The sequence below is a fragment of the Neofelis nebulosa genome, chromosome 16 (genome assembly GCF_028018385.1).
Source record: "Neofelis nebulosa isolate mNeoNeb1 chromosome 16, mNeoNeb1.pri, whole genome shotgun sequence".
NCBI classification, from domain to species: Eukaryota; Metazoa; Chordata; class Mammalia; order Carnivora; family Felidae; genus Neofelis; species Neofelis nebulosa.
In genome coordinates, this window is record NC_080797.1 from 15,770,588 (window position 1) to 15,798,145 (window position 27,558).

General features: G+C 59.2%; 2 protein-coding genes across 2 annotated transcripts; one reads left to right on the forward strand and one right to left on the reverse strand.

The window, feature by feature from the left end:
* The first annotated feature begins 3,061 nt into the window (after window positions 1-3,061).
* Window positions 3,062-8,002, forward strand: CBX8 (chromobox 8). The gene is made up of 5 exons (XM_058702884.1): window positions 3,062-3,242; window positions 3,635-3,678; window positions 3,862-3,927; window positions 4,042-4,108; window positions 4,574-8,002. The coding sequence occupies exons 1-5, from the start codon at window positions 3,174-3,176 to the stop codon at window positions 5,477-5,479; spliced, it is 1,152 nt and encodes a 383-aa protein (XP_058558867.1). The 5' UTR covers window positions 3,062-3,173; the 3' UTR covers window positions 5,480-8,002.
* A 3,493-nt stretch (window positions 8,003-11,495) lies between these two features.
* On the reverse strand, window positions 11,496-21,050 carry CBX2 (chromobox 2). Its single transcript, XM_058703606.1, has 5 exons — window positions 20,909-21,050; window positions 20,793-20,836; window positions 19,731-19,796; window positions 17,253-17,355; window positions 11,496-15,799 (listed from the first exon to the last, which is right to left on the reverse strand). Exons 1-5 carry the CDS (start codon window positions 20,978-20,980, stop codon window positions 14,495-14,497), a joined length of 1,590 nt encoding a protein of 529 aa, XP_058559589.1. The 5' UTR covers window positions 20,981-21,050; the 3' UTR covers window positions 11,496-14,494.
* Window positions 21,051-27,558: the final 6,508 nt, after the last annotated feature.

Sequence of the window (27,558 nt, forward strand, 5' to 3'; positions counted from 1 at the left end):
TCTCTGTAACCCTGCTCTATCCAGGACATCTGTTGGTGGGTACCAAGCAGGGATGACACCCTGCCCTGGAGGGGGGGGGGATTGCTGCTGGAAAGAATGGGGTTCGGTCTGATCTCAGATTATTCTATTCCTCTTGTTTCCTTTAGGACCGAGTTCCCTCCTTGCTATGGGCTCTGCAGGAATGATTCCCGATGTTTGCAAACTCAGACACCTCACAAGCAATAATTTTGTTCAGAACAAGGGCTTTCACCACCAGGCATAGAGAAAGGCGGGAAGGCGCAGGGGGGAGCTTGGGGAAAACACTCAAGACCCCCCCGCAGAGGAGGGGGCCCTGCATAGCCGCACCAGGCTTTTCATTTCCCCATTTCCAGCTTCCCGAGGCATTTAGGCAAAGAAGGAAAAGAGAGAGGGAGGAAAGGAGAGAGAGAGAGAAGGAGGGAGAAAGGCAGGCAAGGAAGGAAGGAAAGAAGGGAAGGGAGGGAGGGAGGAAGGAAAAGAAAAAAGAAAGAAACACTGAGAGGGAGGTAGAGAGTAACTTTTTCAGTGAAACTGAAACCATCAACGTCTGCACGCCTCGTGCAGACTCCAGGTCGGTGAAGGCACCCAACGCAAACACAACTCCCGGGGACAGGGCTCCAGAAACCCTATCTGAAGGGAAACCGCCGCTCATTGCGGGCGCAGGCGGGCCGGCGAGGGGTGGGGGGAGGGCGGGAGGCGAAGCGGGTCCCGTCCTCCGGCTGCTCGGGGCAGGCTCCCTCCCTCCGGCCTCCAAGGTGGCCCTCGAGCCTCCTCGGGCGGCTGCTGCGGGGCAGACCGGCAGCGTCGCCCACGGCGGCGGGCAGCGGATTCCAAGAGGGGGCAGGCGGGGCGTGCAGAGCGACCCGGGCCCAGGGCGGAGGGTGGGCTTTCTCTGGGCGGGGAAACCAGACACTTATAGGCGGCTGAGGCCGACTTTATTTTTACTGCCCAAACTGTTGGAAAGTATTTAAGCTTAAACAGAAACAGCTGTATCGCTGGCACCGGCCAACGAAACTATTTGTTACCGGGAATGACTTTTTATGATTAAGGACGCGGCCGTCGGCGGCCTCTCGCGGGCGGCCCGCGCGGGTCTGCGGGGCGATCTGGCCGTCGTCAGCTCGCTGTTCGTTAAGACAGAACGGCCAGAGAGATGAGCCTGGGCACCCGGCGCCCACCTTGCAGAGTTTGGAGCAAGGCCAAAACCTGGAACCCCGCGTTTCCAGGGGGCGGGGGCGCGGAGTGGGAGGCAGGGTGGGCCCGAAGCCGCGCCGGTCCCGCGCGCCCCGCACGGCGCCGCGCCCGCCGCCCGCCGCGCACCTAACTTGGGACAGGAGGCCAGTTTTCCGCTCTGGGCTCCCTGCCCTTTCGAGTCAGACTCCTTGGCTCGCCTTCTCGCTCGCTCTCTTTTTCTCGTTCTCTCTCTTTCCCCCCCTTTCTCCCACTCCATCCCTCGCCAAGGGAAATCGCTTCCAGTCAAGTTCATCGCCGATGTTTTAACTAAATCATGGGTCCCAAGGAGTGGGTGTTGTGACTTGCAGCTTGGGCGGTAAGAGAAAAGGGTCGGGGAGAGCTGGGCCCGGACTCGGGCTGCGGTCACCTCCGCCGCCCCAGCCACGGGTCGCCGCGAGCTGAGCAAGACGTGTGTGTGTATGTGTGTGTGTGTGTGTGCGCGCGCGCGCGCGCGCGTGTGTGCGCGCGCGAGGCGTCCGTGGTCTGACCCTCGCCCCCTTTCCCGGACCTGCTATCTTCGCTCTGGAGCCCCGGTCCCCCAAGAGGCACTGGACCCCGCCACCACCCCGGCACTTCCCGCTCGGGGCTCCCTGGCCGAGTGTCTTGCTGCGCACGTCGGGAAGAGCCGTGGACAGGAAGTGCACGGCGCAGGCCCCGCAGGTCGCCGGGGTCCGCGGGGAGCGAGACGCGCCCGCAGCTACTCGTCCCAATCCCAGCCAAGCTCCAGGCTCTGCCTTGGTGGTCGTCCACGCCCTCCCCCCAGTCCCCCAACACACCCAGGCCGGCCGGGGGCAAGGAGCGGCTGGGTTGGGGCTGGCGACGCGCAGGGCCGGGGCCTGGCGGGGACGAGCAGCACGGGCTGGAGGCAGGGGCAGGTGGCTGCGGGCGTCGGGGACGAGTCAGGGGGCTGGAAGAAGGCGCGCGACGTCCCCCGCGGGGTCCTGGGACTCGGGAAGGCTGGGTGGGGGCGGGGAGACAGCGGGTGTCCACTAGGTCTTGTGTTCGGCTTCCGAGCTGGGAGTGAGCGCTGGAGCCCAGCTCGACTCGCAGGGCCCGGAGGGTGGCCGAGGGCAGGGCTGCGCGACAGGAGACCGAGACACAGGCACATTGATTTGTTAGCGGGATGGGGCTGGCGGCGGCGGGGGAGGCCGTTGTCATGGAGACCGAGGGTCGGGTGTGCGGAAGGGGTGAGGGGGCCAGGAGGGAGCGGGGTCGGGGCGCGTGGCCGGCTCTCGGGGTGCCGGCGCGGCCCGCGGAGCCCCAGCACCTGTGCATTGTGCATTGTGCGGCGCGGGCGGCGGCTGTGGGGGGAGGGGAGGGCGCGAGTCCGCGCGGTGGGGGTGGGGCGGCCGGGGTCTGCAGAGGGGGCGGGGCCTGGCTGACACCACCGCGGGGGTCCCAGCGAGAGCCTTGGGGGACGCGGAGCACCGGAGGGACATCTTGGTGGCGGGGGAGGGGGCCCCGGCCAGGACAGAGGGTGGACGGCCCCCTCGCCAGCCCCGCAGACTGACAGCGGCCGGGCCCGCCCTCCCGGCGACGTCACTTCCGGCGGCGGCCCCCACCCCCTCGCGTTCTGTCTCTGGAGTAGCCTCGGACTCCGCCCCCTGGCGATTGGAACGCGGGTCACGTAGCAACGCGGGGGAGAAAGGGAGAGGGGCGTGGCCCGGAGCTCGCCCAATCGGCGCGCAGAGGCGCAGGCCCCAGCCGCTCCGCTTTAGCAACGTCGTTAGCAACACGTGGGGCCGGAGGAAGCGCGGGGCGGGAGGGGAGGGGGAGCGGGCGCGCGGGAGGGGGGGCGGGGAGGGAGCGGGCGCGCGGGAGGGGGAGGAGAACTGACGTCAGCGGGAGAGTATTATGGTCTGTCGTGCGCTGGCTGCTGCTTTTCTGCTCCTGGAAGCGGCCAAGGGGGGAAGCGGCGAGTCAACATGGAGCTTTCAGCGGTGGGGGAGCGGGTGTTCGCGGCCGAAGCCCTCCTGAAGCGGCGCATACGGAAAGTAGGTACCCCCGGGCCTTGGACCGAGGCTGGCCGAGCCCTCCCCTCCCGGCCTGGGTTCCCTCCTCCTGCTGCAGCCCAGCTTCCCTTCCCCCAGGTCCCAGCAGCGGCCGCGGCCGTGGCGGCGGCGGCGGCGGCTCTGAGCCCAAGCGCTTTCCTTAGACTTGCAGCGATGCACAGATTGCATGGGTGGGGGGCGGGGTGGGGGGGATGAATGCCGGTGCATGCACTTTGTGCAGCGTTTCGTGCAGGGGCTGATGCAGCGAGCGCGTGCCTTTCGCGATGGGATTTCGCGCATTCATTTGGTGCATGCATTTTTTGCATGCATTTCTTGTGTCCTCGTCATGCATTTCTCCCCTTGCACACACGCATTTTCCCCCTTTGCATCCGCAGGGACGCATGGAATACCTCGTGAAATGGAAGGGCTGGTCGCAGAAGTAAGTAGGTTATGTGCAATTCTCAACCCCAGACTGTTGTTCGGGAGGTTTCTTTCTTCCTCTTTTCCCCTTTACATTGAAATACAATACAATGCAACAAGAAAAGTTACAGACGTACACACACACCCGCCGCTCTTTCCCTGTTCCCGGGACTGACGCCCATTTCTTCCTGATTTCCTCTAGGTACAGCACATGGGAACCCGAAGAAAACATCCTGGATGCTCGCCTGCTCGCAGCCTTTGAGGAAAGGTACAGGCCCTTTCAAGCCTCAGACTCTCACTTAGGAACATGGGTCCAACCTGGACTGGAGTCCCACTAGGTTCTTTACTCACACACCCCTTTCTCTTTCCTTCCTTTCTCTAGGGAACGGGAGATGGAGCTCTATGGCCCCAAAAAGCGAGGACCCAAACCCAAAACCTTCCTTCTCAAGGTAGGAGGGCAGTATCCAATGGTGGGCAGCAATGTTACAGTGTCATTTGGGGGGGGGGGAAGGGGGCTCTGAGGGCTTAGGGAGCTTTGGGGGTGTCCACTCCTCTTGGCTATTTGTAATCTAGGAAGGAGTCCCCAGACAGGCTGTCACCAGGTCAGTGCCCAGAGGTGTCTTGGGGGAAGGGGTTCAGCACACTAGGATTCGGCCCACAGCCATCCCAAATAGACATATAATCAAATACAAGCAAGAAGTGCGCTTTCTGCAAATGGCTGCTTCCAGACAAATTCTCTGCTTCCCCCAGACTGCTGCCCCTAAGCCCCACCCCCACCCATAGAGAAATCCGGAGGCATCAGAGGGTGAAGCAGGGAGCCCCCCCCCCCCCCCCCCCCCCCCGCCGCTGGAAGAAGGGTCCTGGGGGAGTGGGCAGGGCCCTGCTCTGCTCTTGACATGCCTTCTCTCTTGCAGGCCCAGGCCAAAGCAAAGGCCAAAACTTACGAGTTCCGGAGTGACTCGGCCCGGGGCATCCGGATCCCCTACCCTGGACGCTCGCCCCAGGACCTGGCCTCTACATCCCGGGCACGTGAGGGCCTTCGGAACATGGGTCTGTCCCCGCCGGGAAGCAGCAGCAGCACCAGCAGCACCTGCCGAGTGGAGCCCCCTCGGGACCGGGACCGGGACCGAGAGCGGGAGAGGGAACGCGAGCGCGAGCGGGAACGAGAGAGGGAGCGGGAGCGTGAGCGGGGTACCAGCCGCACGGATGACAAGCCCAGCTCGCCGGGAGACAGCTCCAAGAAGCGAGGCCCCAAGCCCCGGAAGGAGCTCCTGGACCCCTCGCAGAGGCCCTTGGGAGAACCCAGTGATGGCCTCGGAGATTACCTCAAGGGCAGGAAGCTGGACGAGGCCCCTTCCGGGGCAGGAAAGTTCCCAGCTGGCCACAGCGTGATCCAGCTGGCCCGGAGGCAGGACTCGGACCTGGCCCAGTGCGGTGTGGCCAGCCCCAGCCCAGCCGAGGCCACAGGCAAGCTGGCAGTGGACACCTTTCCGGCCAGGGTCATAAAGCACAGGGCGACCTTCCTGGAGGCCAGAGGCCAGGGCACCCTGGACCCTGGTGGCCCTCGGGTCCGGCATGGCTCAGGCACTCCTGGCTCTGTGGGGGGCTTGTATCGGGACATGGGGGCCCAGGGGGGAAGGCCCTCCCTCATCGCCAGGATCCCAGTGGCCAGAATCCTGGGGGACCCAGAGGAGGAATCCTGGAGTCCCTCTCTGACCAACTTGGAGAAGGTGGTGGTCACCGACGTGACCTCAAACTTTTTGACCGTCACCATTAAGGAAAGTAACACGGACCAAGGCTTTTTTAAAGAGAAAAGATGAATTGCTGGGTGGGTGATCGCAGGACAAGAGAGCAGGAGAGAGAGTGGGAGTGCAAACTTGGCCTAATGCTTTTTATTTCTGGGTGGGAGGCGGCCTTCCGGGCTGGCCCTGTCCCTAACTTCACATACCCCAGTCCTTTCCATTTCTCCTCCCTCCCCTCAGTTTTGGTTGGAAAGATTATCTCTAGAGTTATATTTTCTATTAGATGTAAATATGTTATTTAAGAAAAAATATCTAAATATATATATTTCAACTCTTGAAGTTGTTTTATTTAAACAAGCAGAGAGAGAGAGAGAGAGAGACTCAGCGTGGTTTAGTTGGGGCAGACGGGCTGAGACGCCGCCCCTCAGCCACCCAGAGCACTAAGGAGTTTGGGGACCTAGGTACTGGACTCTCTGATCGTGTCTGGAGGGACTGGCCTACCCACCTCGCCCCTCCTCCCTTTTCCCACAGCCCCAAGGCAGACCCCTGGAACCAAGGCAGGACCCGGATTTTTTCTCTCTTCCCATTGGCCCACCAGGCCAACAAAAGATTAGCTCCCCAATCAGAAAAAAAGGGGGTGGGGTCAGTCTGTTTTGCCTTTTTTTTTTTTTTTTAAGATTAAGAAGTCTGTTGGAAAAAAGTATTAACTTGAATAACTTTTGTGTGTGATGTTGAAGGTAAAAAGTTAGAGAGTTGCAGGTGGTTGGGGAGCAGCAGATTACCCACCCCCACCCCCACCCCCGCCCCGGGGACCACACCAGGAAATGCACTTTAAGGGAGATGTGTGTGTTACACACGAAGATCAGATCGTGTGTATGTAATGTGGATAAACTCTCCCAGTTCCCTCGATTCCTTTCCTTACTCCACAGAAAGAAAAGAAACCCAGCGAATCTGTTTACATTCCCGAAATGCCAGGATAAATTGGGAGGATTGCATGTCAGTGCCCAGAGTTCGAGACAGTTGTTGTTTTACAGGAAAAGTGTTTGGGGGCGGACTTTTCCTTTTCGCGCACTCTAGCTTCGCCAGGAGAAGAGACGGTGGCCCCCACCTCCCAGGAAGAGTTGAACTAGCCTCACTCCCTCGGGGAGGGCGGGCCGCCGGCTCTCGGATGGACGCACGGCCACACAGGCCCACCCTGCGGGACCCACGGAGGGAGGCGCGGCGGCGGGCCCGGCCGGGAGTGCGGTGCAGGGTCTGGGCTCCGGGCTCTAGGAGCCGGGCAGGACTCGCCTCCCGGCGGCTCCGGCGGGCGAGGGGAAAGGAGGGGCGAGGCGAGGTTTTCATCCAAGAATGCGCATCAGAACTTTTGCTCTTTCCTCCCCCCCCCCCGCCCCCCACTTCTTAAGAGCAAAAGCTATAATTTATAGGCCTTTTCGATTCGCGGAGTGTTCTCTATTTGAACTCGACATTCAGACTCCGCCAAAGGGGGCGGGAGGAGCGGGAGTTGAAAAGAGACGGCCCGCGGCGGGGGAGGCCGTGCGCGGCGGCGGGGCCCGGGGCGCCCCCGTGCGCTCCAGGGACGCAGGACGCGCGCCCCTCTTTTGACTCGAAAGCACAAATCTGTCCTCCCCCCCCCACACACACCCCTCCGTCCCTTGGAGGGCTGATCCTGCGGCCTCCCCGGCCTCCCCCGCACTTAAAGGGCTAGGGAGATCTGACTGCCCCCCTGCTTGTCGAGGGAGAGCAGGGGGGCCCGGCGCACGGGAGGAAGCACAGACTCGGGACGAGAGAGGCAGGGGGCCGGAGCTGGGGGGAGCTTCTGGATGGGGGTACAGAGTGGGCACGCCAGCCTTGTCCTCCGCACCCCCATCTTCCCACCTCCCTCTCTCCCCCAGACTTTCTTGCCTTTAAAGAGAGGGGGTTTAAAAAAAAAAAGGAAAAAAAGGGGAAAACGGTGTACTACATGATTTTATTTGTTTTTGAATATCAAATTGCGCCTATAAAGAGAAGCCCCTCGAATGGGGATTTTTATCTGCTCACATTTGTCAGACTGGTATTTTAGACTTTGTATAAAGAAGCGCCGTTGACCAAGTGTATCTATTTAAATGTGGACGCTGTTTTCAGACGAAGCTTCTTCGAAGGGGCATGTCTGTTACCCAGTGGACGGTAACTCGGGGACGCGTGTCTTTACCTGGCTGCCGCCGCCTTCCTTTTGTCCCTCGCCCTCTTGGCTCCCGTGTCCCTCCCTCGGGGCTGACTTTGCCCCTTCCCTCCGACGTTCCTTGGCCAGCCTGGTTCTGCTCCCGGAGCCCCCTCTGTCCGCCGTCTGTCCGTGGCCGTGCGTGTGTGTCTTCTCCGCTCGCTCTTGCGACGCTGACCTGGGGGGTGGGAGGGCGGGGGCCAGGGCCGCTTGGCTGGGAGTCTGCAACCGCGCGGGATGTGCGCGCGTGTTGGGTTTATTTAATTCTAAGATGTGTACAAATCTCGAATCGACCCCCGCCTCAGCTCAAGAGTGAAGCTTCGGTACCTATCTTCTGCGGTCGTGAATGTCTGTACCCAATACCGCTTTCTACGTGTTTAAATATATACTTTGTAAATAGAGACGTGTCTCGGTTTTATTGTTTTCTCCCCCCCGCCCCAACTCGAGCAGAGGGAAGCGTAGCCCCGGGAGAGAGGACCCTTTCTTCCTCTCTCCTTGCCCATCCCACCCAACCCCACCTTGGGCCCCGTGGGCCCGGGAGGATCCCCGCGCCGCAAAGGCCCTTCCCCAACCGGGGGAACTTCCCAACTAGGGGAGGGGGGAGAGACGGGCCCCGGAGGGAGTGGGGTGTGACCCTCCTTAGCCTCCTGGGGTGGGGGGTGGGGGTCGTGCCTTTCCTCACCCAGCGGCCGCGTTTCTCTGGGGCCCAGGTGGAACTCGGGGACCCCAGGAGGACGGGCGCGACCTCTCGGGTCCCCTTTCTTCTGGCGGGGCTTCCCCCCGCGCGCCCCACCCCTAGGCCCGACGTCGCTGGTCCCCGAGGCCCGGGCGCCCCCAAGCCGCGCGCCCCGGGTCATTCGGCCTGCTTCCCGGTGCTGTCGCGGGACCCGCCCCCCAGACCCACCCAGCCTCGCCAGCGCTCCCCGAAATGCAGCGCCTCGCGCCTATTGATTGAGGAATTGAATTCGCGGGTATTGCTAGGCAACTGACTGCTTGGAGCCGGCGCAGAGCAGGCTGATGTGATTAGTGAACCTGGGCTGCCGCGGCGCAGCCCCGCGCCCCCCGCCCCCCGCCAGCATCGCCGTCCCCGGCCTTCTTGGGGTGTAAAAGCCCCAACGCCGGGCGAGGCGCGGTCGGGGGAGAGCAGAGCGCAGGGTGGGGATGGGGGGGTTCCCGGCCGTTCCCGGCCCAAGAAGACTTTGCTGGGCGCGGGCGTGGGGCGGCAGAGGAGAGCCGCCTCCCGGACCCCAAGGCGGCCACCGCAAAGTCCCAATACCTCCCCCGAAGCCGCCGCGGGCCTTGTCGCGCAGGGAAGCCCCGACCTAGGCGCCCTGGCAGAGCGCGAAGGGAGGGGCGTGGGGACGCGTTCGCCCGCGCATCTTCTGTCCTCGGCCAACCGATTGGGGACCCCGCCCTTGACGGTGCTCTCCGCGCCTCCTTCCCCAATTCTGAGAGCCCAGTGGGAGGATCCGGGAGGTGGGGAGCGACCTGCGCCGGCGCGGAGGTGGGGGGGGGGGGCGGGCGGGGAGGCTCTGGGCAGCGGGTCTCGGGGCCTTGAGCGCCCTACGGGCTTGAGGGGCCCGCGCCCTCTGCGGGCGGAGTCCGGGGCGGGGATGGAGTGGGGAGGCCGGCGAGGGGCGCGGAGGGCGACCAGTCCCTGAGCTGTGGCCCAGCTGCTCGGCCGGGACTCCCTCAAGCGACCTCTCCTGGGCGTCTGGACAGCCGAGTGGGCTCCTGTTCGGGAAGAATGGAGGGCTCCGACTCAGCCCCCACTTCCCGGCTACCTGGGCACCAGAACCCTCTGCGTTGACCGAGAGCTCCTTCCGCGGTCTCCGTTCCCTGGGCAGGTTCTCCGGGAAAGCGACCGGGGGGGAGGCCTTGGCCCGCGGTGCCGCCTCCGTCCTGGGTCGGCTCGCCTGCGTCCCTAGGGCCGGGCCGGCTCCTGTGGCTGCCGCCGGTTGAACTGGAATCTTTGTGGCTCTTCGGAGCGCGTCGGATCGAATCCATTTTTCTGTCCCTTTGGTGCTCACAGCGCACGCATCCTGGTCGAGGCCCTGTGCTGTGCGCGCGAGACCCGACGGCGAGAAGGCCGGCACCGGGCGTTTCGGGGGCTCAAGCTCTGATTTCCTCCTCTCACCAAAAAGTCCTCCAGGCCCAGAGGGGGCCTCGGATCCAGCTGGAGTCTGGGATGGGATCTGCTCCGTGCTTGGCGGCGCTCCACGGCGTCCAGCCTCGGGGGCCTGGACACGGGGAAGAGGCCGTGGGTTGGGGCCGGGGCTTTCTTCCCAAGACTTCGGAATTGGAGGTAGCCAGGGGCACCTGGGAGCAGTCGGGGTGGGGATCGCGCCATTCGGTTCCCGGGGGCAGCTCGGAGCCCGAGGTGGGGACTGTCCCCCCGCGCGTCCCAAGAGCCGGAGGCTCGAACTCCGCGGGTCGCGCGCGCCCTCTAGAGGCGATGGCCTCAGTCCCTCTCCCGGCGCCCACCCCCTCCCGGCCTTTCGATTCGCGAAGTGCCTTCCTGGGTTTCCAAATGAGCCGGGAAAGACTCGTCTCCCCCACCCAGAAGCGCGCCACAGTGGGCCACGGTGGGCGCCCCCTCTGCGCCCCTCCCTTGCGGACAGGAAGGGGGTGTTCAGCCGGCGGGATCCGCGTCCTCGGAGCCTTGCTGACCCATCGCGCCAGGAGCCCTGGGGCTGGACCCGACAGCGCGGGGCTGAGTCCGGGGGGAGGCCGAGGGCCGGGCCGGGGCCCTTGGCAGCCCAGCCCATTCTTCTGGGAAGGCGGTGGATTAGGCCATCAGATCAGCGGCGCAGAAACGAACAAAGGCCGGTGTGGGTCAGGGCCCCGCACCCGTCTGGCGGAGCCTCTGGACAACTGGGCTCCGCTCGGCTCGCCAACTCCTCCCCGGCCATCCCCACCCCTTTCCGCAGCTCTCAAAAGCCATAGAGAGAGGACAGGACGCCTAGCGTCATCCCTGCCCACCTTCTCCAAAACAAAACAGCTCCAGCGTCTGCAGGGACAGCGAAAGAACAGGCCTGGAGCCCTCCTTGCAAGAGCCTCACGTCAAATCCTCAGGCCTCTTCTGGAGAGTGGGCTGCGTTGGTATTTGTAGTGGGAAGCTCTGCCGGAAGGAAAACGTTCAGGCCTTTGCCCCAACTAGCCTTTCAACTAGTGGTGGCCAGCAGCCAGACCCCTCTTCTGCCTCCACTTCAAAGGGAGCTCGGTTCTCCCTGGAGGCTGAAATTTATGAACAAATTCATGCGTTGGGTGATGCAAACCTTACAGACCCAGGGAAGGTTCGTAATGAGCAATCATCTCTTTATGATGAGCTACGAGCGAGGAGCACAGTAGCAGCAGGGACTGGAAGCCTCTGGAGCACCACGGTGACTCCCGTGGGACTTTATAGCCGGTGCCCCACGTGGTGGACTCTAGGGTTTGAGTAACTTTCCAACACAGGATCTTTCTTTCTTTCTTTTTTTTTTACTTAAAACGTCACTTTCTGGGAGAGGTTTCAAAGTGAGTTTATTCTGTATGGCAGCGTCCCTGGCTTCTACCCACAAAGTGCCAGTAGCGACCAACACTGCCCCTGCCCCCCAGTTATGACAGCCAGAATCCTCTCCAGACGTTTCCAAATCACCCCGTGTAAACTGCCGATGGAGGGGTTCACCTTGAGAATCAACCCCATCCCTTTGTCGAGAAAACAAAACAAAACAAAACACGTTTTTCTGCTCTCCGGGAAAGGGGCTATAACCCTCTCCCAAAGCTTTGGTTTTTGTTTTTGTGGGTTTTTTTTGGGTCCCATGATTCAGTCTGTGTCCAGAGATGGCTTTTGCCTCAAGAAAGGGAAAGTGAAGGCAATTGTTCCCAGGCATCACTCATGAGGTACACCAGGCGGACAAGTGAAAAACAGTATTTATTGATATACTAAAAATTAACAGAAAGTAAGACAAAAACCTGACACCATTCACTAATGTCTTTCCCCTGCAAAATAAATTAACGTCAAAAAAACCCCAAAAAACAAAAAACCTGCAACGTATGCCTAGTGTTAGTTCTCCAAAAATACTAGAAAAGCAACCGAATCTTTAGATGTATCTGAGCAAAATATCTGGTCATCTAGGCACACTACTTTGCCCCTCCTCTCACCCCTCCCCCCAAACCACTGTGGGCTTCCTGGGGGAAGCATTCTCTCTAACTGGTAGGTCCTGATTGAATATGGGGGATGGGCTGCTCTGATTTCAACAAAGATCGTAAGCTTCCCAGGGCCATAACCTATTCACTTTTGTCCTTTTAAAAAAGCGAACAGCCATAGTTTAAAGCAATTAGGAGTGGCGTACATGAATTTCTTTTTTTAATTAAAAAACACAAATCAAGCCAGCAATCGGCACTGGTCCAAAGCTCTGGTCCTTCCCATCTCCCCCTAATGAAACCTCTAGGCCCAGGTCAGAACTTTGAGCGTAACCGAAACAAGGAACACTCTTTTTGGTACCAAAAAATATATATAAAAATAGGTCAAATCCTCTTAAGAGGACAGACTGGGCACTTCTTCCTATCCGTTACGAGCAAACAAAGACACGACAGTATTAAAACACCCACTCAGCATACACTGTGATGCGGTCCACGTAGAAGACCCTGCAGATTAAAGAAACGAGGGGTCTCGAACCAGACGGAACTGATGGATGCCCAGCCACACACACACCCGCCCACCCACACGCACAGCACACACATGTACACATAGCAGCAAATAAAAAAGTACTACTTTTATTGGTAAACGTGACGGTCAACTCTTCAGTGAAGGCAGTCATGCCTGCACGCGTGCGCACACACACACCCTTTTAAACACGAACCACGTGGAGTCAGAAGCACCAGAATGAAAACCACACAACACAGCAAGGCAAAGTGGCTGGGAGTAAGGTGTTTGCAGATTCGACTTTGGGATTATAGTAGCTGGTAAACAGAAAGGCACCGCATCGGGGTTTGGTGCAGACACACGTTTGTCCGACAGCTCACGGGAGCCCGGGCTGTCTCAGAGGTCTGGGGAGCCGCTGCTGGCCTGGCTTTGCGGCCTCTAAGGCAGCACAGTGCCTGGCACAAAAGGAGCTGAAAAACCAGGAGACGGTCAGCCCCCCTGAGGGGGAGCCCTCTCTTCACAGCCAGGGAGCACGTGGGTGCCTGGGAACCGGAGGGGGAGCTGGTGCCAGTGGCCCAGTGTGCCGGGACCCCTTTCTTCCAGACTGTGCAGTGTGAGCGCGATCCCTTCCTCCCACTCTCCAGCTTTTACCCTGGCTGTCTGGGACCCCCCAGCCCTCCAGATCTGCCAAGATGGGCACCCCTCCCTGCCGCAGCCCAGCACAGCTACCGCGCAGGAAATCTGGAAGCTACATCTGGATGCCCCTTGACGAGGTCCCGGACACGTGTCTGTCCCCAAAGGCACACTGTTGAAATTGATTCAGGTTCACAAAAGCCATCTTTCTATTTGGCGCGCAGGGTGAGGGACTAGGGGGGCTGGAGGTCTGGCAGGCGCGCCCCTCAGAGAGCAGAGCCCGCTGTGTAAGTCTGGGCTCCCCTGTGATCAAGGCAACAGGACAGAGGGCATGCCCACACCTGCTGGCTGGCTGTCACTGTCACAGACAGCCGAGGCAGAGGAGGACCCACACCTCCACTTTTCTTTTGGCATCACAAAGACCCAGCGTCCCCACTCCTTGACCCACCTTTCTGCCACAGGCCACACAAGACAGCTCCCAGACTCGGCTGTCTGGGGGCAGGCAGATTTGCCCTTTCCTGGGGGCCCTCCAACAGGTGGGGCGCCCAGATTGTGCCCCACTTCCAAATGGTCCGAGGGTACGGCCTTGCAGCTGGGAGGGAGCACACGGAACCCCCAAAGGCGGGAGGGATTGTCAGGGAGCAGGGCGGGGGGGGGGGGGTGTCCACCTGGGGGGAGAGGCCTCCGTGGGAGGGAGCTGGGCTAAGCATCTGCCCACACTCCCACCTTCCAGGGGCTCTCAGAGGCCCTCTGTGGGACCCCGGCTGGGCTGTCCTGGCACGAACGGCAGAAAGGAGGGCAGCCAGAGACACCCTTCTGCTTCTCCCCATAATGGGGAGGCTCTAGATCAAACAGCTACGAGACGGGCCCCTCCCAGACCTGACTTCTAAGACATTTCGGTGCTGCAGTCGTTAACCTGAACCAGGCTTACAGGGCACCAAGGGAGGTCTGCAGGGCTCCCAAGCACGGCTACAGCCAGCCTACATTCAGGCCACGGGCTTCTGGTGTCGACATGGGGGCAGGGACAAGGAGGCAGGCAGACCCCTAGTCCTTGGCAGCTCAGGCACTGAGGGGAGTCCTGACTGGTGAGGTCCCTTACCTGGCCCACGGCCCATCTTCTAAAAACCTAGCTGAGCCCGCACGCCGTCCTTCAAGGCCTGACCCCCCCCCCCCCCCTCCACCCCAACTTCCCAGTACACGTTCCTTCCCCACCGCCGGGCAGGAACGACCAAGCTGGATCTCTCCTCTAACAGCTGCGCCCCTGGGAAATCCAGAGGAAAGCTGACCACTACTCTGTCATCACAAGCCAGGGAGAGCAGTTCAAACAGCCAACAGGGGACGGCCTTGAGAAACGTTCAGCCAGAGACCCGGGAGGCAGACTTCCTGAGGCATATGGGAAGTGAAAGCAGACCCCAGAGGTAGAAACGAGGGCAAGGCCAGGCCTTGGCAAGGCATCAAGGTATGACCCTGCCTGAAGCCACAGGCAGGGCCTCGGGGAGTCCCCTCCAAGCCTGCCCTTGAAGGAGGCTACCCGGACCCTGGGAAGGGCCCGGGGTACAGGGCCATCATCAAAGCAAAGCCAGAGGCCAGAGAAGGGCAGGTGAGAGCCGGGCAGCCAGGCGGCTACGGGGCATCAGTAATGTCTCAGGTTGAAGAAGCCCACGCTGGTGGGGGACTCCTTCACCGTGACTGTGATGAGGTTGGCGGTGACATCGGTGACAAAGACGTGCTCGATGAGGCTGCGGGTGGGCTTCCAGTCCTGGCTAGTCTGGACAGACACAGACAGGTTCTGTCCAGCGCCGGGCGGGGAGGCTGGGTCGGGGTCGGAGTCGGAACTGCTGTTCTCCTCTCCGGTGCTCATCTCGGACGGCAAGGCCGCCTTGCGCACTTCTCCGGGGCCCGTGTGGCCCTCCTGCCCACCGGGGCCCGAGCTGCCTTTGACACAGTCCCTCTTGCCTGCAGGGGTGGGCAGAGCGGCCCCCCTAGAAGCCAGCTTCTCACTCTTGTTGGTGTCGGAGGACACGCTGGCCCCACTCCCCCCAGGGGGGGCGCCCCCGGCGCTCTTCCCAGTGGCCGGGTTGGTGGCAGGGACGCCCTTGGTGGCCGCAGCATGGCGGGCAACCACACCCACCCCCGGTGTGCCGTTCTTGACACTCTGTAAGTCCAGGACCTGGGGGCTCAGCTCCTGGGCGGGTGCAGGCTGGGGGCCCAGGCACCCGGCAGGGGCCTTGCCACCGCTGTGGACATAGGGGGGCCCCCCCGCACTCCCTCCTTTCTGCTCCACAGTCCCGCTGCCAGGGGCCTTTGGGGCTTTGCTTCCCGGGGGGCTCATCCCCAGTTCCCCTTTCTGCGTCCTCACCTTGAGGTCCAGCCCGAGGCCGCACTTGCTGGCGGTCTGGGCCTTGAGCGCCAGTCTGCTGGCGGCCTGGGCCTGGCTCTGGCTCATTCGGTTCATGTAGTGCACAATGGAGCTCTGCCAGCTGATGCCACCCCGGCTGGGACTGCCAGCCACGCCCTTCATGAGGCTGGCCAGGTTCTCCGGGCTGGCCACGGCGCCGGGGCCGCCGCAGGCCTCCTTGGCGTGGGCCTTCAGGGCCGCCAGGCCTGCCACGGGGGCGCTGAGTGGCGGGGGCAGCTTGCCGGCCGGCGTCCCCAGGTCCTTCCGGGCGGTTTTCAGCACCTTGGCCAGGCTCACGGGTCTCCGGGCCGCCTTCTGCTCTGGGGGCAAGGGCTTGCGGCCTCGCTTCTTCCGGACGGGGTCCTTCAACTCAGGCTTGGCCACCAAGATCTGGGCCTTCTTCTGAGGCACTGGGTGGGTCTCGCGGCCCCGGGGACCCCTCTTGGCGTCTAAGTCGCTGTCTTCGTCTTCGTCCGAGGAAGTGGAGGAAGACGTGGACGAAGACGTGGAACTGCTGGACTTGGAGGGGGCGTCGGGTTCCTGAAAAGAGAATGGGAGGGGTCACCACCTCCGCGGCCGGGCCCCCGGCGTCCAGAGGGCGTCAGACGCCTCCAAGCCAAACCTCTGGTGGGTTCCACAGGAGAGGAGCGGCCAAGAGGGAGTGACTTCTCGGCACCTTGCTCCAGAAAAGTTTGGAAAGTCCTCCCGAGAGTCTGTGGAATGCAGTTGAAAGCAGAACCAACAGCACCAAAAACCCCAGGTGGGTCAGCAAGTCAGGGCAGAGTCAGCGCGGTCACGTCCCCGGCACTAGGGTCGTGATGGGGACAGACTCCGCTGCACACAAGTCAGAGGGGAAAGCGCAGGGCAACCCAACTCACGGGCCTTGGGCTAGGAGGCAGGAGAAGATGTGCAAGGGCTCTGCCATCGAACGCAAGAGGACACCCTGCTGCGGTCGTCACACTTCCAAAGGTGACCCCTTCAGAACATTCCAGCGACCAGGAAAACAAACTGCTGCCCTCCCATCTCCTGGGCGTCTCCCCACGTGCAAGTAACGCAGCCCGCTTCCCACTGACTTGGCGTCTCAAGAGGCGCACCGTAGGGAGGCCGAGCCAGCATGGGCTCCCTGCGGCAAAGCTCGCCTGCCTTCAGCGGGGGACAATCCAGGGCCGCCTAGAGCCTCAGGGCCTCCTCGTCCAGCCAGGCCCACCGCCTCGATGCCACTTCCGTGGTCCCCAGTTGGTGGGAGCCCGAGCCACAGGGCTGGCCTGGGTCGCCTCCCTCCTTAAACACCCCATAGTCTCCCACACGGGACCCCCCCCCGCCCCAAAGCTTAAAGCAAGGTTTCCACAGCCTCCCACAACGGCGGTTTTTGTAAGCGACTGAGCTCTGGGCCACAGTGTGTCGTTTTGAGATCCTGGGACAGGGCCCTCGAGAAAGGAATGTAAGACACGGTCAAGACCGAGGCCCTGACCCTTTCGCTCCATGCTGCCTCGGAACTGAAGGCAGGACGCTGCCACCGCCCCCAAGTGCGCGTGTACCCGCGAACTGCCCTGGTTAGTTGTGTCTATTCAGTGAATGTACAAGAGCCTACGGTGTCCTTCCTGTTCCTGTGAGCCACCAGCAGTGAGACAGTGGTCAGCAGACAAGTCTGACTCTGCCGCCCACTAGAAGGGAGTGTAGGAAGGACACAGAATGAACAAGAAACCGGCTCTGGAGGGGGTCGGCCAGTGCAGGGCCCTGCTGGGGGCAGGGGCAGGGGCAGGAGCTGGGGCTTGCTGTTGCCCCCTGCTGGCAGAGGCACAAGTGAGGAAGGAAGCCTGAGGCCGGGGTCTTCTGAGCAAGGGAACCACCTCTGCGGCCACAGCAGCCCCATCCCTGTTCCCCAAAGCCCTCAACCCTCCCGCCCCGCCCAGAGAGAGCGCCCCGCCCAGAGAGAGCGGCCCAGAGAGAGCGCCGGGAGGGAAGGAGCCACGTCAGGCCAGCGGCCACCCACCTTGAGCTTGGAGTGCCGGCTACAGGACATCACCGTGTGCTTCCTGGGCCTGCCCCTCGGCCGCTTGCCTCGCTTCCGGTTCTGCACCTCCTTCTCGTGTTCCCTTAAGACAGTCACCAATCAGGGTGGGAGAAGCCCCGCACCCACACCCCCTCCCACCACACGGGAACCCCAGGGCTTCAAACAGCCCGACACTCAGAGCCTCGGGTAGCTGATCGCCACCTTCACTGCCAACACCTGGGCCATCAGTTAACGTATCCACCGCAGAGGTCTACACCCTCCCCTGTGCGATATGCTTATTGTTTTCCATCCCTCCGTTTCATTTGCAAAAGCGAGAGAAATTCCAGCAAATATGGGAAAGGAACACTTCTCCGGTTTTCTGACTCCCCTTCAGACAAACCTGTGCTAACCGCGGTTACTTCCTGCAGGAAAAACGTTTTATGGAACTTCTAAAACGCAGCCCGCTAGGAGCCAGAACTCCCACGTGGTGAGACCCCACCATTGCAAACGAGAGTCCCTGGCAGGGAGACAAGGACCACGGGCCCCGGCCTCTGCCTCTCCGCAGCTGCACCACGCTTAACACGTCCCCGGGGCACAGGTCCGGGGGGACCAAGGACTCTGCTCTTAGAGCCGGTGCCCCTGGTTCACAGTTCCCTCCCCGGTTCCTCTTCCTAGGACCTCGCTGTTCCTAGACAGTATTCTAGATTGGGAGCACTGGAGGCGCCCAGTCCCGAAGTGGCTGGGGCTCAAAGCTCCCACCTCCGGGAGGACATCTCCAGTCAGCTCGGGAACCCCTGGGACTCAGGGTCGTAAAGCCAAGACAGCCGCCTCCTGCCACCCCCAGAGGAAGCTTGTACTTCAGGGCACCCCTGGGGAAGAGGCTCAATCCGGAGAAGCTTCCCGGTAATTAAAACAGACAAACATCACCTCGTTGGGGCCCGAAAGGGCATCTCTTAAAGAATCCAGTGAGTACAATCAGATAGAGCTCAGAGTCCAAAGCGGCCCCTAACTGGTCTCCTAAAAGGGCAGGGCCGTCTCAGGGTCTCCTCTGCCGATACGTTAACCTCACCTGCAGATTCTGAACCTCAGGCTTGCCCTTAAAAATGCCACATTACCCCACACCAAGCATGTGACTGCCAGCTCCTAGCTTCCAGGGGTGCGGCTTCTTCTGGGCGCAGAGGGGAAGGGAGACACCCACCTTCTCTGATTTCTCTCCCCCATGATGGAAACCAGACTACCCTGTACTTCGATCCTTACACCTCTTGGACACTTGCTAACCCCCAGTTCTTACCTGCCGTGCAATAATCCAAAGTAAAGTTAAGGACACACCCTCTCTCAACAGTTAGGATGCTGTCTCGCAGAGAAATAGACCAGATGCCCCCCTATCCCCCAACCTCACTTACAAGACCCGGATTATGAATTATAGAGAAGATGATCAGATATCAGGTTATTGATAAGCTTTTCCAAAGGTATTCAAGCAAGTTTAGGCTCACCTCGTGTTTGCTCACCCTGCCAAAAGCCTAGCTTTATTTTCTTCCTGTTGTCATGGCTTCTCTGAGAAGACCAAAAACACCATGCTTCAGTGGGGGGCGGGGGGAGTGGGTTAAAAAGTGGACCAGAGAACACGCTGGCCAGACTGGCCCTAGACGGGCAAGTTTTTGGGCAACTAACCCATCTGCCTCTATCAACAGGGCAAGCCCCAGCAAAGCACCCACACCTTGCCTCCACCAGTGTGCTCGGGAACAGCACCCCCCACCCCCGGACCCTCAGGCCAGGGTGGGAGGCCCACCCGTCGCCTGCCCCTCACCCCCCTTTTGCCTGAGGTCAAAGGAGGTCTCTCTCAACGCCAGTCTATCTAAAAGAAAAGATGACACCTTTTATTATTACAAGAGCAAATTCGTCCCGAGACTGGCAAGGGCACGCGCTCAGTCCCACCTGGCTCACAGCTTAGACGTGTTGTTTCCAGCACAGAATACCACAGCAGGCGTAACTTTTTGCTGTGCTGTTTGGGCTCCCTCTCTGAGCCTTCTCTTGCCCAACGGCACCCTCAGGCAGCACTGGGCAGCCAGGTCACTAATTTTATGGCAAACCTGTCATCCTGGTTTTTCTTAGCGCTGTTAGCAAATTACTCAACAAAAAAGGCCGACCAGAGGAACCAGAACTTTTCACGAAGGAACCGAGAAGGTTCATTTTTGCACGCGTGGCTGTCAGAAAGGCCCAAAGCAGCACTAACTCAGTGACTTCTTAGGTCTGGACACATGCGGGCCAGCCGAGGGAAGGTGGGGTAGGGTCTCATCTGGGACCTCGGGGCTTGCTGCACCTTCAGACATGGGACAGAAGGTCCTCTGGTGACCACCGCTACTGGAACTCAGACCACAGCACAAGCCCCGGACCCCTGGAAGGCCAGCACGGTTCTATGATAGGCCACTGTGTCCCCAACGCTGTCCCCCTTCCCACACGTGGTGTTAACTTTCTCACTTCTTCTGGAAGGCCAGGAGCAGCCTCGGGTCCAGGATATTTTCCTCTGGCTCCCAGCTGTTGTGTCTGGAAAAGGAAAAAACAAGATGTCGAGAAACACCAGACAGGCAGTGACCAGCTACTTCAGAAAACAGCCGGAGTGGGGTTGCCCTGTTGCCCTCCAATCCCTGCTGGGGGCAAGGGCACAGGGGTGCTGGGGCAGAGTGCCCCCAAGTTCTACCCGTGGCCAGGATGAATTGCTGGAGACTGGGGGTCTTGAAGCCAACACCTTAGCCTCAAACTCAAAGGGAAACCACCACCTCCACCCCCAATTCACATTAGGCTTCAGGAAAACTCCACGGTCTCCCCCCCTGGGAGGAAAACGAATCCCAGTAAAATGGGAAGTAGCCGGGAGGGAAGCCCCCAAACCCTGGCCCGGATCCAGGAAGGGAAGGGAAGGCCGCTGCAGGATGCAGGGAGGGGAAGGCCGAGGGGCACAGCAGCGCAGCCCAAAGATTAAGAACAATGTGGCTGGCGCCCAAGTGAGCGCGGGCCAGGGCACCGGGAGGGGAAAGCAAAGAAAGAAAAGTGGGGGCCGGGAAGAAACGGGAAACGGGTGGGCCCAAGGAGCTGTAAACAGAGCCCCTTCCGGGGATGCCAAACACCCTTCCTTACGTTAAAAGGGGGAGAGAGAGAAAAAAAAAAAAAGGAGTCCTACGTCCATCAATAGAAAGCTCAGGTTACAGCGGGGAAAATGTGGACGGGAGGAGGGGGGCTCGCGTCCCGCGCGGAGGGCCGGGGCGGCCCGGGGGCACAAGCAACAAATGGGCGCGGGAGGGAAGCGGGCCGGGGGCGCGGGGTCCGGGCCGCGGCCGGAGGGGCTTCCGGGGGAGGCCGTCAGCCCCGCGCCCCGCGGGCCCGTAAACAAAGGGCGGCCCCGCGCAGGCTGCGCGCCCCCTTCCCGCCGAGCCCGCGGGGACCCCGCGAACTTCCCGCCCAGCGCGCGGACGCCCCCGCCCCCCCGCCCCCCGGGGCCGAGGTGGCGCGGGCGGGAAGGCGGGCGCCGCCGCGTCGGGGACTCACTTGGAGGACCAGCCGCGCCACTTGACCAGGTACTCCAGCTTGCCCTGCAGGGAAAGAAGAGGCGCGTGAGCCGGGGCGGGAGGGCGCGGGGAGGGCGCGGGCCGGGCCGCACGCACCTTGCGGAGCCGCTTGCTCAGGATGCACTCGGCGGCGAAGACCTGCTCGCCCACGCTGCTCAGCTCCTCCATGCTGCCGCGCGCGCCCGCCCCGACCGCGGCGCCCGCCGCTCCCCGCTCCCCGCGCCGCCGCCGCCGCCGCCGCCGCGCGCCCCGCCGGCCGCACACAAAGCACCGCCCCCGCCCCGCGTAGGGCCCGCCCCGCGCACGCGCACCGCCGCCGCGTCCCCGCGCCGCGCCCGGCCCGCGCCCGCCCCCGCGGGCCACCCCCGTCCGGCGCCGACCAATGGGAGAGCGGAGGCGGGCGCGGGGCGGGGCCCGCATTGTTCGCGGCGGGCTCGGCCTCGCGCCCGGGGCTGGGGTCCCGCGCGCGCGCGGGGGCCGGGCCCGGGGTTGGGGGTGGGGTGTGTGTGGGTCCCTCGCGGGGAGGAAGGGGCAACTCGAGGCCTGGGACCCGGGAGCCGCCCGCCGTGCCCCGCTTGCGCCCCGGGGCGCGCCCGGCCTCCTCCGAACTTCGTTTTCCGGGCAAAAAGCCATTGTTCGGGCCCGAACGGGGGGAAGTCGGCCGCTTCCTGCCCCGGCCTCCGAGGGGCGCTGCTGCGGGGCCCCGCCCGCCCTCTACCCTTCCGCACTGGGGCCCCTTCTGCTTGGGGCAGAAGTCTTCTCTGTTTTGCGCGCCAGCCAGCCGAACGGGGCCGGGGGCGGGGAAGGAAGGGGAGACAAAGTACTGGGGCAGGGGAGCAGCCTAGCCTTTTCCCCCCCAAAGGCGGGAGAGAAAAACGCACCAAAGGAAGACGCGTATTGCTCCGTGTTTTCTTCGAGCCATGAAGAGTGGGACCCAGCCCCCCAAGATTTAGGGCACGCCGTTGGGAGGAAAGCAGTTGCACCTTTTCTTACTTTGTTTCGCGGTTCCGAAGAAATGAACGTGATGGTGGGGGTGGGTGGGGGGTGGGAGCGAGGTTGAGGAGATGATTCTAACCTAGGACTAGGTCTCTAATGGGCCCGACGGGATTTGGCGATGTGTCCTTTGCATCAGTTGCACGTGACGGAAAGGAGACCGCGTGGAGGCGGGGGTGGGGGTGGGGGGGTGGCCTGGAGTCCTCTCTGGGGTCATCGTGGGCAGCCTGCCTTTTTATTTTCTTCTGCTGAGATCCGTATTCCCTTGAGCAGCTCCCCCTTAAATCATTTAGAGCTTGAATCAAAGTCAAACGCTGAGTAAAGGCGATGTGCATCAGCCTTAACTTTTTCCGCATCAATACAGTTTAACTCAATGAAAACCCATTTTCTGGTGTTGGCGTCTCCCTTGAATGCAGCTGCCAAGTGCTCTCTCTGCTGAGCAAATCAGAAAGTCGTTTCTTGTCGCAGGAGAATGTCTAAAAGTAATTTTTGATCATTAAAGCCGTATTTATAAAAATTCTGCAGGAGAAATGTATTTGTCGTTGTTGTTCTAACGGAAATGCCTGCTGTAAAAATTGGGAACTGCAGGGGCCCCATCTTTCCATTTCTGGCATGTTTTCCAGTTTATTTGGTTAAGTATGTTTCATTCATTTGATATCCTGGAGAGACTTTGGATAACATTCGCAAACTTAGATATTGCTTGCAAAGAAGGCAGGAAGGAGGACTCGCCTGGGTCTGGGTGGAGGTGATGGCTCAGGTGGGAGGGGCTGTAGCCCAGAACCCCTGCTTGGTGGTGAAACCCGTCTTCCTGGGGTGCAGAGAGCCGCTCGCAATCTGCAGCGGTTTCTGTGTCCCCATCTTGTGGAACCACTCAGTAAATTGTGGGGCTGAAGCCAAAGGTGTATTTATTGTAGTCCTAAAAATAGCTGGGTCAGTTTCAACTCAGGTTTCCTTGCAGAATTTGTCTTGGGTGTGAGGTTTTTGCCCTGGAAGTTTCCAGTTTCCTCTTGGTGATATATGGTTCCCTGGGATACTTGCTTATTTTATTTTATTTTTTTTTAAGAAAAGGAAGCTTAAAGAGGGGAGTTTTTTTTTCTAGTTTGTCTAGAATTTGATCCTAACCTATTAAAAAAAATCAATTTCCTGAAAGGGGTAACACGTGCATCGTCAATTCCACTGTGCACCCCCAGTTTGGGTAGAATAATGTTTAGATAATTTATTTGGAGAAACAGATATGACAGATTTGAGTAGAATTAAGTTAGCAGATAAATAGGGTGGTGGTTGATCCAAAATTTGTGAAATGTTCCATAAAAACAACACTGGAAGTAGGCAGAAACAAGGAATAATTCCTGCTAATCCAATTGTGTCAAAACATGGGTTTGGGCTAAAGCAGATTCTGTCTTCCGTTTTGACTGTCACAGACTGTCGCATTTAAGAATTATTAAGACAAGTCAGAAGTAATTATTTTCTTGCTCATTCAACAAAGAGTTACTCAGCATTTGCTATCATCCCGGCAAGAGTAGACACAGCATGGAGAGTGCCTAGCAGTGCTGTTGTCTAAAGTCTTTTTTTTTTCTTTTAATGTTTATTTATTTTTGAGAGAGAGAAAATGAGAGAGAGAGAGGGACAGAGCAAAAGCTGGGGAGGGGCAGAGAGACAGGGAGACACAGAATCCGAAGCAGGCTCCAGGCTCTGAGCCGTCAGCCCAGAGCCCGACGCGGGGCTCGAACCCGCAAACCGTGAGACCATGATCTGAGCCGAAGTCGGACGCTCAACCGACTGAGCCACCCAGGGGCCCCAAGTGCTGTCTCAGAGGAGCTTTCAGCGATGTTCTTGTATCTGCAAGTGCCTTGTACCTGCGTTTTCAATAGTTTTGCCATTAGCCATTTGTAGAGAGTAAGCACCTGAAATGTGGCCAGTGGGATTTTTGATTTTATTTAAGTTTAGGTAACTGAAATTTAAATAGCCACCTGTGGCTAGTGGTCATGTACCTGGACAGTACAGGTCCATAGGAATGTCAGGGATAGACTCTAAACACATTTCAAGCAAAAGAGTCATATACTGCCTTGACTTAATCCTGGAACATGCATAGTTTACTTGTACCCCCATGTATGCTTTCTTACATTCGAGAACGTTTATAACACATACAGGAAGGCGTTTATTTTTTTTTTTTTTAATTTTTTTTTTTAACGTTTATTTATTTTTGGGACAGAGAGAGACAGAGCATGAACGGGGGAGGGGCAGAGAGAGAGGGAGACACAGAATCGGAAGCAGGCTCCAGGCTCCGGGCCATCAGCCCAGAGCCCGACGCGGGGCTCGAACTCACGGACCGCGAGATCGTGACCTGAGCTGAAGTCGGACGCTCAACCGACTGAGCCACCCAGGCGCCCCCAGGAAGGCGTTTAAAATACGGGCATACGGGAGGACGTTCAGACTAAATACTTCATTTAATGCCATTTTCTTTCTATGCAAGTGACAATGCGCGGGACAGATGTTAACTCACTGATGTCTAAAACATCTCTGAGAAAGGATAAATGTTTTCATGCTCCTCCTGTGACTCAAAAAGCCGAGACACTGGGTCAGGGATGATGGTGTTACTTTGCAGTGAATGGGAGTCAAGGATTGAGATGAAGCCAGGACCCTTTGGTCGGCCGCCTTTGGCAGCTGAAACGAGGTAACATTACTTGTGCCTTACAGGGTGGTTTCAGGACAGCTTTTCGTTTTTCTGCAAATGCCGTGTCATGACTACAATTGGGGTTGGCTGTGGAAAGAGTAACTACCACCATGCACCCCAGACACGCTTCCTGATCCCACGGTGAGACCAGGATATGGAATAATTCATTGCACCGTCTTTAATATTAAAAACATTTTTAAAAAAATTTTTATTTTTGAGAGACAGAGGCAGAGCGTGGGCGGGGGAGGGGCAGAGAGAGAGAGGGCGACACAGAATCCGAAGCAGGCTCCAGGCTCCCAGCTGTCAGCACAGAGCCCGACGCAGGGGCTCCAAGCCACGAACCGAGAGAACATGACCTGAGCCGAAGTCGGACGCTTAACCGACTGAGCATCCAGGCGCCCCTGAACAATCTTTAATATTTAACGTGATGACTTGTCCCCCACCGGGTCCCCTCACGTTTGTAAGGCTGAGATGTGACTTACAGGCTAGCCATGTTATGTGACGCTGATTCCGTGTACGTAATGGATACGTATTATGTATACCTGACACACAGAGTTTCGGTGCCAGAGCTCAAGTGAGAATAAGCACAGATAGGCTGCTTGCCGAAGCTCTCAACCTCAACCTTTTCCAGTTTGCCCAAGAATTGCCTGGGCACACAGTGCAAATATTGACCCCTGCTCCCCCCAGAGCCTGACCCAGGAAACCCCCAGGCTGTCTTCAGCCTCATTGCTTAGTACGCTTCCTACCAAGGGCAGCCTGTCCTCACTTTACAGATGTGGAAAAGCAATCCCAAGTTGCTTAAGTCTTGCAGCCGGGGAACCTCTACCTGCCCTTTCCACCCTGTGCCTGGTGGGGGCCGGCAGGCCAGTGTGGAAGGAATTCAGAGGCCTGCACTCAGGAGGCCCTCCAGGGCTGACAGAGACAGCGGCAGCTGGGACCCGCCCCGGGGCCCTTAAAAACCTGCACAAACTCGAACTCCTCACCTTGGACTCTTGGGGCCGGGAAGGTTAAGGTTACAGGTGGTGAGCAGTGGACGGTTAACCTACCCCTTTATGGTGTTTTGGAGACCAGCCCACCACCCCTTGCGGGACCCCCCCCCCCCATTGCATCAGGCTTTTATTTTAAAGAGTGTCATTTCTTAATTTTGCAAGCAAATTGGTCCCCGATGCCAGTGAGAAACGGTGCAGCGATGAACGTCTTTATCTTTGCACGTGCAAGGTGCTCGCACATCTGGAACAGCCTGCCTCGATTTTGTACCAAAGAGCTCATTTTTGCTCGAGATCGCCAAACTGTCCCCGAGGGGTGTGCTGATTTACATGCCTGTCCCAGACACACGGGGCTGACTCTGTCCCCGCGTTCTCCACAGACCTAGGAGTTGTAAGTCCATCCAGGGCATTTCTGGACACTTAGCTGGTTTCAGTGCTGTTCTAACACAAATCAATCATGTCTGTTACACGCCCCACATCTGCTTTTTTTCAAGACCTTTGCCTGGTGCGGAATTGTTCGAGTGTAAAATGGTTTTATGAGTGCGCCTTGCCAGTGTGAAATGCATCATTTTACAAATTCAAAAGTAACTTGCACTTAACAATGTTCTGAAATCTAGGGTGACGCCCTTACTTAAAAACCGATAATTAGTTCGGGGATTCAAAGCGGTAAACGAATGCACATTTATGAGTTTGCTAATTGTTCTTTCTGGCTGCTGGAGGTGATCTTGGACGTCCTTCATAAATCCTTCGAGCACCACCAATAAACCCACGGGCTTCGGCAATGGGGGTTCTGAGACCCTGCTTACAAATCCCCCTCAGAATCAAGTGTTCGTTCTGTTCCACCCCCGTCGTTAGCTGGGTTCCTTTTTGTCTAAAAGAACGCACACAAAGAAATGTCCTTTCGGTCACACAAAGCAAAAGAGATTTGCATTGCATTTTTAAATCCTGCTGCGTTTTGATGAGAGAATATGAAATTAAGTCCAAAGGACGCTTCTTTTTTTTTTTTGTTAAAGCCCTTTCTTTGCTTCCTGTTGGCAAAAATCTCAGTGATAACGAGAGGAATTGCATTTGGAGTCAGGGAATGTTCGAACCCGAAGGTGGGGTGGGGTGGGGGGAGGTGCCTGGGTGGCTCAGTCGTTTGAGCCTCCGACTCAGGTCATGATCCCAGGGTTGGGGGATCGAGCTCCCCGTTGGGCTCCGTGCTGAGTGTGGGGACTGCTTGAGGTTCTTTCTCTCTTTCTGTCTCTCTCTCAAAAAAAACAAAAAAACAAAAAAACAAAAACCAGAAGGGACTGTGGAAATGCCACTTTGCAGGTCAGCACAGGGTGGCCCGGGGTCACTGTCCGAGCCTGGGCTCCTGCTCGTGTGGGACAGCGTCTTGCCGGCCACCCGGCCGCACGGCCATCTCTGAGCTCCGCTCCTCCACCGCCATGGGCCTTTGTGACTGTCAACCCAGCGGGGAGAGTGGGACGTGCCCAGGGGTGCCAAATTCAGAAGGTTCAGCAGATACACTCTGAGAAATCCCTCCGGTCCCTCCGGAGGTCCCTCCGGTCCCCAGCAGCCTGGTTCTCCATTCTAGAAGCAACACACATTCCCGCTTCCTAGGTTTGCTTCTGGGGGCATTTGGTCCCCTCCAGCAAGGGTGCCGGGAACCTTTCTTCCCCTTGTGCCCTCCAGTGGTTTTCCCTTGATCACGCACACGGCCGTGCACCTCACGGTGTTCTGGATGCTGCTGTTTTCTCTTAGCAGTGTGGCCTGAAGGTTATGGCCCCTCAAGTGGGGCAACCTGCTGTGTTCCTTTGGATTCCTCCAGGATTTTCCGTAGCTGGATGTATCGTGGCTTATTTAACTGGACCCTGACCGCTAGGTGGTGAGTTGTCCCGATGTTTAGCTCTTGGCATTAATTAAAAAACCAAGTTCCTCCGCATAGTGGACTTGGAGAGGCACAGGCCCGCCGCGAAGGCGTCCAGGAGGCCGCGTGAACACTGGTTGAGACGCTGTTAATTGAACCCACGAAGCACAGGTTGGTCCTCGGCTGCGGCCCCTTAGGCCCCGCACGTCCTGGCTGGGTTCCGTGAACACACAGGAATAAC

Excerpts from the sequence above, each read along its gene's own strand:
- CBX2 (XM_058703606.1), bottom strand. The coding sequence starts at position 20,980 with ATGGAGGAGCTGAGCAGCGTGGGCGAGCAGGTCTTCGCCGCCGAGTGC. Across the intron at positions 20,837-20,908 it reads TGAGCAAGCGGCTCCGCAAG|GGCAAGCTGGAGTACCTGGT; the intron begins GTGCGTGCGGCC and ends CTTTCCCTGCAG. Across the intron at positions 15,800-17,252 it reads GCCGGCACTCCAAGCTCAAG|GAACCCGACGCCCCCTCCAA; the intron begins GTGGGTGGCCGC and ends TTCTCTTTTCAG.
- CBX8 (XM_058702884.1), top strand. The coding sequence starts at position 3,174 with ATGGAGCTTTCAGCGGTGGGGGAGCGGGTGTTCGCGGCCGAAGCCCTC. Across the intron at positions 3,679-3,861 it reads TGGAAGGGCTGGTCGCAGAA|GTACAGCACATGGGAACCCG; the intron begins GTAAGTAGGTTA and ends GATTTCCTCTAG. Across the intron at positions 4,109-4,573 it reads CCAAAACCTTCCTTCTCAAG|GCCCAGGCCAAAGCAAAGGC; the intron begins GTAGGAGGGCAG and ends TCTCTCTTGCAG.